At 36.4% G+C, this 11,812-nt stretch overlaps 1 protein-coding gene across 1 annotated transcript in view; it reads left to right on the forward strand.

Annotated features, from left to right (window-relative positions):
• Positions 1-10,879, forward strand: part of LOC139138324 (metalloprotease TIKI1-like) — a 43,430-nt gene extending 32,551 nt beyond the window's left edge. The window contains exons 4-6 of the mRNA XM_070706653.1: positions 6,389-6,488; positions 6,698-6,886; positions 7,958-10,879. Coding sequence (XP_070562754.1) covers positions 6,389-6,488; positions 6,698-6,886; positions 7,958-8,159 — 491 coding nt within the window. The 3' untranslated portion in view covers positions 8,160-10,879. The remainder of the gene's footprint in view (positions 1-6,388; positions 6,489-6,697; positions 6,887-7,957) is intronic.
• Positions 10,880-11,812: the final 933 nt, after the last annotated feature.

Genomic DNA, 11,812 nt, shown 5'->3' on the forward strand with positions numbered 1-11,812 from the left:
ATTTTAGATGTTAAAGGCCCAGTAGTGGCAACTTTTGATGAAATTTTTTAAGGAATTTTGTTTTGTAAATTTGTTTTCTTTGTTCTAACCCCCAAAAGCATGTTGAGATTCAAAGTGTTGAGCTTGTCATCCTTACCTGCATGTGTATACTGCATTGTTATTGTTGACAAGTGAATTCTGGTCCTGTGTAGAATTAAAATGTAAACAATATATGCATTCTTTATGTATAGACGCTGTGTTGATAAACTAAGTAGGTTTTCCAACATGCTTTGGGGAATTGAAAAAGAACTTGCAATTGACATACAAAATAAAAATAGTAAAGAAATCGTCAAAAGTTAGAGTTACTGGTTCTTTACATGTAACTAGGGAAGTTGGCTGATAGTGACTGCAATCTTTCTCCATGTTGGTTTGGATGACCATGGAATAATGACTGGCATGACATCATTAGGTAGGACTTGTTTATTTTCCGGAAACCCCTGTTATCTGTCAAGCAGCAGGGTTTAAATGAATTGTCATTTTAAATGTGCCAATCCATTTACAACCACAAAATGGACAGCGACCAGCAGGGGTGTACAATTGTCATCCCAGAACGTAAATCTTGTCTCTCACAACAGACTTGACAGTAATGATCCATGGGGGTGCGTGATTGACATCCGTTGTAACCACACAATCTTCAATGACCAGCATGGTGCATGATTGTCATCCTGGACGGGAATCAACCCAATGTCTGCAAATCAACTCCATGTCTGTAAAATTGACAATGACCAACCAGGGGTACTGGCAGAGAGATTGCCATCTTCAACATGTGTCTGTGTGCAAGGCATGGACCACTGGATCTTGGGGGGTCAGAGTGCTACTGACAACGTGAATTTTTTGTTTTCCCACTATTTCAACAATGCACAGCATGCATACATTTTTGTTCCAAAGTTCCTCATTTTGTTCAGCAGACTTTCATTTGAATATACTTGTTTTTTAAAAATGTTGCAGATTCTCCCCCCCCCCCCCCATTGTTCATCCCACTCCCCCTCCATCATTGTAGGAGAAATGGCTGACCCCCTATAGAGGGTTGGCAGTGTAACCCCCAATGTAGACACCTTGTAGCTGCAGAATGTTATCAAAATCTTTTACTTTTTACTGCAGTTCCGATTAATACAAACCAAATTTTGTTGTCTAGAAACGCAATACTTAGAGCAACTGAAGATGTATGCCTAGAAACGTCTAATGCCATAACCCTAAAGGGAGGGTGTCATCAGAACTGCACATGTGCGACTTTCTTGTTTACAAACAATGTATTTCATGCATGATATCTAGATACATCATGTTAACAAAGCTTCATCATTTAAATTTTACGATATTAATCGTTAACAAACATGTTTTAATTTTCATCAGTCTCCAATGTACTCTACTAGGACAGTGAATTTGTCAAAATTACACAAATAAAAGTTTCACAAAGTCTCTTGTCTTTTGATACTAACATTATTTGAAGATGGCTATAAGAGTATTTTTGTAACCACCAATAGCTGTAACTTTTCATTATTTTTTCATGACTTTTGCTTTTAATGTCCACTACAATTTCTTGCTCTACTCCTCAAACATGTTGAAATACACAGTATTCAGCATATCCCATCAGCCTGTACATATGCAAACTATATTGTTGACAGGTGAATTTTGATCCAGGAGAAGTTTCAAATGTAAACAGTAAGAATGCATTTTACACATATAGATGCTACGTGTAGGTTGACAAGCTAAATAGTGGGTGTTTCAACATGCTTTTGGAGTAGAACGAGAACTTTTAATTGAAATACAAAACACAAATAGTGACAAAAATCATCAAAAGTTGCAGCTACTGACCCCATGGGTCTGGTTGTCAGCAGATTTTTTTTATGATAACAGTCCATTCCTGGAGAATTTAAAAGGGGCACACAAGCCATTAAAACAAAATGACTCATAGGAAACTCACCAAAGAAATCTGGTTGCTGAACATCAATGATATATGGATATTGTACAGGAGTAACAACTTTACAAGTCTGAAATTCACAATGCAACAGTGAACTTGCATGGTGTATAAAAGCTGATTGAAAAGTTCAATTGCAGCAAGTTACTCTTGACTTCCTTCGCTTTACATTGACCTGGCATCTTATCAAGTTTTACCAAATAGATATTATCACAATCAGTTATCACGTTCAAATATTCACAGTATCTGTGCCGAAGTCTTGAAAGCTGCAGTGCCCTTTTACCTTTCTAGTCTCAGATAATTCAAAATCAGTTAATAAGGGGGTCACATTGGTCTAGGGTGAGAGGTCACATGGGCCTTGAAAGTGAGATTCCTGAATGCATGCTTGAATTTCTTTTTCTAATCCGTTGGAAAGTTGTGAAATAGTTTTTAGATACTGCAGGAAACTATTCTAAGGACAATTCAAAGTAGAAGTTCAAGGATGTGTATTTCTTTTGACAACAGATGTCACAGTTTCTGCTGGTTCTCTTCTTTAAAACTTAGAAAGAAAATCCAGGATGTATACATAGTTGAACCCAGGATTTATTTCCACAGAATTGAAAATTGTTAAGACAGGGTAATTGGTGGAAGTTTCTCACCATGACTCGTAGCAAATTCATGCAAATATGTAGTATATCTTCTCAAAAGTTTGTAACCAGGAGACCGAATAAAAACTTATGGACATTGATTTGACAACGACCTTCCCATGTAATTACTTTTCTTCAGATAATCTGTTAATCTCTTATCAATTCCATATCGAAGTGTTGCATGAAGCACTCTGGTTTGGTAATTGACAACAGACAAGTCCCACACTGTGAGACTTCAAGACTTGAAGATACATTATTTAGCATATGATGATAGTCTACTATCAACACAGTTAATGACACTCTCTAAGTTCAAAACAGACACACTGGTGAAACTGACATTGTAGCGTCATACTCAGAATCATTTTTGCCTGAGCCCTGAAGTTGAGGATGAGGATGAGAATGACACTATTTTACACTCATCTCCTTCATCTTCCACACGGTACTGCTACTTAGAAGTGCCACTGGAATATTTATTAGATTACCATATAGCATTAGTACATCAGTACAACTACTATTGCTACAATGTAAAACAGAACTGTGACTATTAGTACATCAGTACAACTACTATTGCTACATTGTAACACAGAACTGTGACTGTATTAGTACATATCAGTACAACTACTATTGCTACATTGTAACACAGAACTGTGACTGTATTAGTACATATCAGTACAACTACTATTGCTACATTGTAACACAGAACTGTGACTATTAGTACAACAGTACAACTACTATTGCTACATTGTAATAGATCTGTGGCTGTAGCTCTGTGCATACATATTTATTTGCTACAACAAACAAAATAAAAGCAGTTACATCTGATACTGCTTTGAAAAAAAACATGCAACAAACACTTGAAAAAGTCTCACAGATGAGAGAAATGTGTGTTTATTGCATGCAGGAAAACTCAAGACATGTTTTCATTTTAAATGTGCGGTTATTGCTTAAGAATATGCCATTTTGCAATGACATTAATCTCTGTTGAAAAAAAATTTTAATTTGCCATTATAGAAATCAGTCTTTGGGCAAAGTATAAAATTACACTGTTTCTTTTTCTATATGGACTAATGGTAACTATCAAATGCATCAGGCTTGCGGCAGACTATTTAATACGTTTCATTCTAAGCTGGCTGATATTTCTGGTAAAAAATAAATTATAACTGAAACATGCCTTTCTGCAATCAAAAGCTACATCAGAGTGCTTTCCATGGGATGAAATTGAGTTTTCCACTTGCTGTAAGTTAGACATGTCGTGGTGTTGTCAGTTTATAGGTATGAGTTGTACTTTACCATCTCAGACATTTTCGAGGTGTCTAAAAAAGTGAACATTTTTTTCTGATTTTTCAATCTCAGTAATTGCAGATATAGCTAAGAAAATGTTTCCTCTGGCAATTACAATTATTTACCGTATCAAACTAGTGTAGTTTGATACACCATCAACCCACAGAAATGTAAAATTTGGTTTTTGGTTTCATTGAGTAATGATTCTGTAAAACTGCCCATGAAATGTTATAATGTGCAGGCAACTTTATGGCCTGATTGAATGCGCTGTGAAATTGTCTACAGATATATTAAAAAAGTAAAACTATGGCTTCAAGCAATTTGAAAATTGACAGAAATATCAGGAAGACTTTTGATTTTAAGATGAGTCATTTATATTTATGGAATATGTCAATTGATTTGATCGCCAGCTCAATTTTCAATTATATGTTACTGGTTTTTTGTGGCTAACAATCTCATATCCAAAGAATACATGAGATACCTCATCCATAAGGTACCAGTTGCATTTCTGTTGTTTCCTTGCAAAGGAAGTTCTCTTAATTACAGATTCACAGAAATCTGATTTAATAATTTAGTAATGTGCAGTTTCAAAATGCAGAATTGATCTCAAAATTTACTGCCAGCTATCAAGGTATTATTGCATACACAGTGCATTTTCGTAACATTTTGATAAAATGGCAAAAACAGAACTTTTGAAGGGACAACAGCTTTAGCAGTCAGTAGTAGATTCATTCTGTAGATTTTGCTCTCGCTGAAGTGTGTATACAAAGTATTAATGTCACAAATGCAACAAATTATGCACTATGTGCGATGTTAGTGCTCAGAAATGAATCTAAGACTAGACTTACATCAAGTCGTCAACAATAACGACAAAAGCGTTGGATATTAAACAAGTAAAGGCTGTGTTAATAAATGAGAATTTGAACACTTAGCATAGTTTGTCATCACAGTGGGAGAAACACAAGAAACTGTTTTACAAGCGCAGAAAAATAGTGGAAAATATATCAAAGGTATGGCTGATGGAGCTTTAAGGGTTGTACAAACTCTCGGTTGATGCCTTCAGAGTATGACAAAGTTGTTGAAGACAGTGTGAGCTGTATCCCCTTGAAATACAGAACAACTTAACATTAAGACATCCGTGATGGTATTGATTTAAGAAGATTTGAGAACGAAAAAAAAGCAACATTGTCGTAAACATGCAAAGTGTGTCGGGATTATAAGATTACTTAAATTGGTGTGTGTCGGTTCAGAAGAAACACAACAGTCGGTTTGTGTTCAAGGTTGAACAAAGAAATAAAAGCAGCCTGCGTATATTAAACTCACATTACAAAGTGCTGCCAAGTGATTTAGCCGAAAACAGGATTTCTTTGAAAGGATTACCGCTGGCAATTCTTTTGCCTGTCGGAACATTTCCAGGAGATTATACTCTCAACAGTGTCAATAATCCCAATGGTTGTTATTTGGGAATAGTGTTTGGATTGCCTTTGAGGAATAGCTCTTCCCTCTTTTGTGGATGTATTCTCTGTTCTTTGTCATGGAAGTTTGCGATTACTTACAGTGTTTCAGGTTGCCTTGAAATAAATGAAAGGTTTGTTAATCGCCATGTATCAACTTGCCAAGGTGACAGAATCACAGATAAAGGGAAAAATTACAAAGTGTTGGGTGTGGTTTCAACCATTTTGCAGCCATAATAGGCTTTTTTAACATTCACGGATCTGGCTTTGGCACTGCTAAAGCTCATGGTTAAGAAATTGAGCCTTCAAGTATCTCAGACTTGGTCACCAGAAAGGGGTTGTATGGAGGCAAAAGTTTGACACCAAATAGATAACCCAGTGCTTGTTGCCATATAAGAGAACAAAATTACTTTGATATCTTGAGAAATGTTTGAAAATGTAATGTCCATCAAAATATTGATGTCAGTAAAAAGTTGCTTATAATCTCTTAAAAAGAGATGCTGAGTTCCGGTATCATAAAATTCTTAAGGTAATACAAACATCAAAAGAGAAAGTTTATTAGTTTTGTGCAAACCACAGTCCCACCATGTGTGCAAACTTTTCGCAAGGAAACTTTGGACAATTCCTTTTCATAATCAGGAATAAAAAGCAAAGTACATTTCTAAGTTTAGTATTAGAGAAACAGAGGGCCACTGTACTGTGTGTGTTTTGAGGGGGGAGGCTTGTTCTAATTCATGTAAAGTAATGTAGATTTTGGGCAATTGTACAGTTGACAGCAGCAGTATCACCCCATTATGTAATAATCGGTCCAATATGTAGTACGAACCAAATATGTAAAAACACTTTACCCAATATGTAATACTAACCCAACATGTAATAATAGCACTTAACCCGATATGTGATACTAACCCAATATGCAATAACACTTGTCCCAATATGCAATATTACATATTAGGGTGATACCACTATGTGATACTCCTGATGATGCCATGGTCTATGTCAACAAGAGCTTGTACTATTATATGATATATATTTGATATAATTATGAATATTGTTTGCTATCTTGCTTACAGGTCATTTCCTTGGCAACAACACAGTGATAGAAATCCTTCAGAACGATGGGTACAGCATCGAACATGTCAGTCCTGATGAAGACTTGAGGAAGATGAGGAGGTGAGACTGCTGTGTGCATAGCGCCCTCTATGGTCAAATTATTACCAAAGCACTTTTATATGTCATAATCAATAGCAGCTTCCGCTGATACGTTTGCTGTAGCTAGCAGGCCAAAGTACTGCAGTTCAGTGTATGTTTTCATGCACCATACTACATAGCGCCACCAGTAGAAGGCATTCACAATGCCTTTGTTTATTTTTCCCCGACAGGCGATGGAGAAAGGAAAACACACATCCGGATCCACTGTTGTCCACTGTTAACAAGAGTAGGAGGAGAAATAAAAATAGAGACAGAGAAGGAAGTAGACGGAGAAAGAGAAGGAGACATGAAAGAGTTAATCATAATAGAGAAAATACCAGGCAATTTAATGATTTGTGGGTTCCTTTGGATGATGCAAGGTATGGCTGAGTTTCTATCCTCAGTTTTCCGACTTAAAGTTTATTTTAAAGGGAGAGAGTCATGTTTAAAAGGAGGGGTCCATCATGTCTATGGCTGCACAAATTTCTTTTTGATAAACAGAAATTGGCACTTCATGCTGAGCAAATATCAAAAAAAGTCATCATTTGATGCATGTTTATAGTTCACCAGTTTTGTAGCTTTCCAATCACTGCAAGACTTTGCCAAATAAACTCTGGTTGCATCCCTTCATTTCAATGAAGCTGCTTTGGCCATTTTTTTAATTTCTTGATATGCACAAGGGGTGTTTTGGGATATGTTGTGCATAGCAACAGACCTGTTGTATGGGTCCCATACACACTGCCATAGACTTGACGACCCCCCTCCCTTTATGTCTGTTAAAGACACATGGGTCTGTTGCTATGCACAACATATCCAAATATCCCTTGTGCATATCAAGAATTTATGAATACAAGTTCAAAACATCTGGCCATAGTAGCTGTAATTTTGAAATTTCAAAAAAACGTCCATACTCAGATTACTGTTGAGCGTTAAAGAGATGACTATCAAATAAAATGTTGGAAAGACTACAAGTTCACCAGAGATCAGAAATAGTTTCAACTCAATTCAACTAGCCAACCTTGAATTGTAACTGTTTTGTTAAATGATTATACTTTAGTTGTGTTTACACAAATCAATTGACAATTTCTACAACAACAGCCATGAGTGTCCATCAATGTGACATCGTAATTGTTTGATGGAGATACATGAGGCTATTGAAGGGAAAATTGCCTACACAGCAAGTTTCATCTGTGGATCAATAACAATTTCTCGGCAAGGCTAAAGAACTCATGACCCACACTCAGCAGTGTTGTTACAAATCCACACAATTCTAGGGAGTACACTTGTTACACAAAGCTAAATGAAGACCCTCTAAGAAAACTGTTTTTTCACGAGGAAGGCTGGACTCCATGCTCTTCCAGTGCACCCATTCAGATTTGTAGTCCATTAATCACCCTATCAATGACAAACGTAGCTAAGAAAATTAATTTTTGTTTCCTTTTATTTTGCAGTCAAGAAACAACCACAAGACCATCAGCAGAGCTGAATTCACAGGTCACCATGGCCACGACACCACAGCTATCCCACAGCATTTATTTTATTTACATGGCCAACGGCAACTCCTGTATATACGGACTTAATTCTCTATCCCTCATATTGTGTATTATTTTCAGTTTGTGGTTCAATCAAACGCTATTTATAACGTATGAATAGACATGCATATCCAAAATATATTTGTACATTTGACAGCATTTATTGTATAAGTGCGATCTTTAAACTTTCGATGAAAAAATATCTAAGAAGATATTGTACCAGCAATGTTGGTAAGGTCCCCATACAGTTATGCAGTGATCTGTTTTATTTCCAAATGTTGGGTTTTTGTTAGTTTGTATATATAGATTCCTATTTTTTTGTAACATGCTGCATTTATCACGAGTATACAATTTACTATTTCTGTATACAGGCTTACAATACTAAGTTATGTTGAGGGCGCTGTTCATTTAGATGTCATTAATGTAGCACTTTCTTCTGTTATTAGATATAGTCATGCTGAGGGCGCTGCCGATTTCTTTTCATATCCACTTAGCACAGTTTCTCCTATATTGGTGATTGCTATTAGATTAAAAGACATTGTCCAAGGGTGTTTTCCGTAGGAATATGGAAAGCGCTATCAAAGTGATGAATCTCTCATGCTATATCTTAACTGTTTTCCAGTTTAACAAGGACATTCTCACAGTGGTGTATCTGTTCTCAGTCAGGGTTTGTGGTTTTTCTGCCAGTAGCATCAGGGGGGACAATGGTAACGTTGAGGGCGCCATTGACAGCTTTAATACTTAAAGGGGAGAGACTCAATGCCACTTTCCAGGTCATTCCATTCATCTGCTCTTTGTGTTACAGGGCACATTATGACATTCTGTATTTTTGCGTGGAAAATCCAAATAAGAATTTCAACAATGAGAGAAAAGTTATTCAAGGTCATGGCTTTGAGTTACCTGGATGTGTAAACATCAAGACATTATGCACTACTTGGTATAGATTTGTCACAACACAACACCTGGCAATATGTACATTTTCAGTCATTCAGTCTACAGAACCAAAAATTATGGACTGAAATTTGTACCATGCAAAGAGAGAACCTCATAAGAGGAAGCCGAGATAGAATCTTTGTGATCGGTATGTAATAGAATAATGCCCACTGTCCTTAAATCCTCAATTAAAGATATTGTACATTACTCCAAAGTTATTAGCTGCGGGACGTGTAATTGTCTGTATTTTGATGAGGTGAGTTTAAGTAATGAAAGCAAGGATTTTTGTTTGACTGTCATGTACAAATGTAAAGAAGATTTCTCTATCTTGAATTGCTCTATCTGATTATCCTAATTGAAGATTATTAAGACTATCAAAATGTTCAAAGTGTTACTTTTCCATTTTGCAAAAAGTGTATGGTTAAAATGAACAGATATCAATGCAAGCATTGTTCTATGATAACTTGTGTAGTCACCAAAGTTTTGCGATGTGTACGTACGTACCCGCTGCTTGTTTGAACACAATGACATTGAAATGAGATGATGACTTCAGCAAGCTGATTTTCGGCTGTGTGTATTTTTTTTCATAAATATGCCCTTTTATCACCATGGTTTGGCCCAAAGCCATTGTTATCAAGGGTAGTGTGGACCTTTCTACTGTAAATTTGGGGTTGAATAGGTTCACTATCGATCCATACTTTGAATTTCTTGTATTGGCTCTGCATTCCGACTTGAGTCACCATGGTGATTTCATAATTATCCATTTTAATTGTCAACTTATTTCTCACACTGTAACTGAGTTGAAACTCTGTGTATTGTAGTTAATGGTTGTCAATAGAAGACTTGGAACTTGGTGTGCCAAATTACATTTGGTCATGTCAATATTCAGAGATGAGAAACTGCATTGCAGTTGTTTGGTGTAGAAACAGATGATTTTGAAACAACTTGTAAATAGCCCTGTATGTTCTTGAACTTCAACACTGTCAAAATAAAGGTCGTTGCCCTGGTTTGAGGATACAGCACAATAGGGTTTACATGGGGTACAAGGTGTGTTTAAAAATGCATTATACCCACAACGGAAACCATGAGAGTTGTCCATCCTTATTGTTCCCTTGGTGGGACTAATCATCATTCAAGTTATGCCAAAATTAACTTTTGACCTCGAGGTCATCTAGAGATAGACACCTTCGTCTATGTAGCATGATGTCATCAGGTATCTTCAATATATTATCAGCCCTAGTGAAAAATACATGGACATTTCAGTCTGCAGTTGATATTTTCCCAGCTGTTAGTTTCATCAACAACTCTCTAGTTGAGCTTATGAAAAGTTCCTATCCCAGTGATTAAAAGCTAATTTCTAAGTGTGCTTTTTAAATGTCCTCCTGAATCAGATATTGTTTCCTTGGTAACCAACAGAGACAAAGATTTCTGTATTTGATTATTTATTTCTTTTTATAAATTGTCAGTGTATATTATCCGACATCCTAAGTTATGGAGAATTTACAATTCAATACATATGGAGCTATATATACGTGTAAATACTTTGAAGAGAGAATAAATCAGGTATTTGACTTTTTTTGGTCCAAGGTGGGAATTAGGTCTGTTTTAAAATTCGTTCATTAGACGTGTATGATCCATGATTTTAGAAAGCACATGTACAACAGCCACCCTATAACATGTGACTTGGATTTCATTGTAAATAACAGAAAACGTGAGGAGTTTTCACTGAAAGTTTAAATCGTTATGAAGTAGCGATGTACTCAACACAGAACAGCCCGGTGTCAAAGGCTGCCGACAATCAAGTCATCAAAACATTTTTTATGTCGCTGTAATGTCATTGTTTAGTTAACAATTGACTGTTGGTGTGGTTTTCTTGAATAAACCAATTCCCTTGAGAGTCAAAATCAACTGTTGTTATTTACCAAAGTTTCTTGTCGTTTTCTGTAGTTTTTGTGAGGTTTTTGCTTCTGTATAATGCGTGCATCTTTGTGTAGTTAATAGTTTGTTTGACCGTGTGGCTGTGTTGGTCCGTGTACCTTCGCTTGTACTGGTGTTTTGATATTTGCTCTGATATTTGCACTAATTTACATGCATACAGATCTTTCCATAATAGGCATGTTCAATTGATTTAATATCATCGCAGAATCAATCTACCATTCCAGATTTGATCAATTTGATTTTCAGGTCAGGGTTCAGAGTATAATCAAAATTATTAATTACGACACACAAGACATTTGAGGGTTATTGCGCAGACGAAGACTAATGGTGAAAGACAAAATGTGTTGACTGGCACACTCAAATGTCAATAAGATTTGCTGGCAAGCTATAAGATAACCCTGAACTTGCCAGACAATACACACCTATCTTGTCTTAGCTCGTGTGATGACATATTGTCTTCCTCTTTCCAGGTTTTAGTAAAATCGTCATTTATATGCTTATCCGACCGGTATCGAGATCGCTTTCCCATCCCAGGGCGGGCTTGCGTGGTAGCCCTGCACATACCGTAATGTGTTCACCAGACAAATCCCATATCACAGAGGGTTTAACTCTTTGATTTGTACAAAATATAAGCGAAAACTCAGAACAGAAGAGAAACTCAACAAACAGGACAGAACCAAACGTGGTAAACAAGACACATAATACAAAGTAGACAGCCAAACCGAAAACGATACATATTCACGGTTGGTGAGAAAACCCAGTTTATTTCTCTGACCAGTGAATTTGCCTTTACTAGAATAATGGCTATTCTTGTGAAATGGAGAATTTGTTGAGGGCCAATATGCTCTTGTGCAGGACAACTGGCATTGCGTCGATACTGTTTGGGGTTTTACCAAATTCTAA

The sequence above is a fragment of the Ptychodera flava genome, chromosome 8 (genome assembly GCF_041260155.1).
Source record: "Ptychodera flava strain L36383 chromosome 8, AS_Pfla_20210202, whole genome shotgun sequence".
Taxonomy (NCBI): Eukaryota; Metazoa; Hemichordata; class Enteropneusta; family Ptychoderidae; genus Ptychodera; species Ptychodera flava.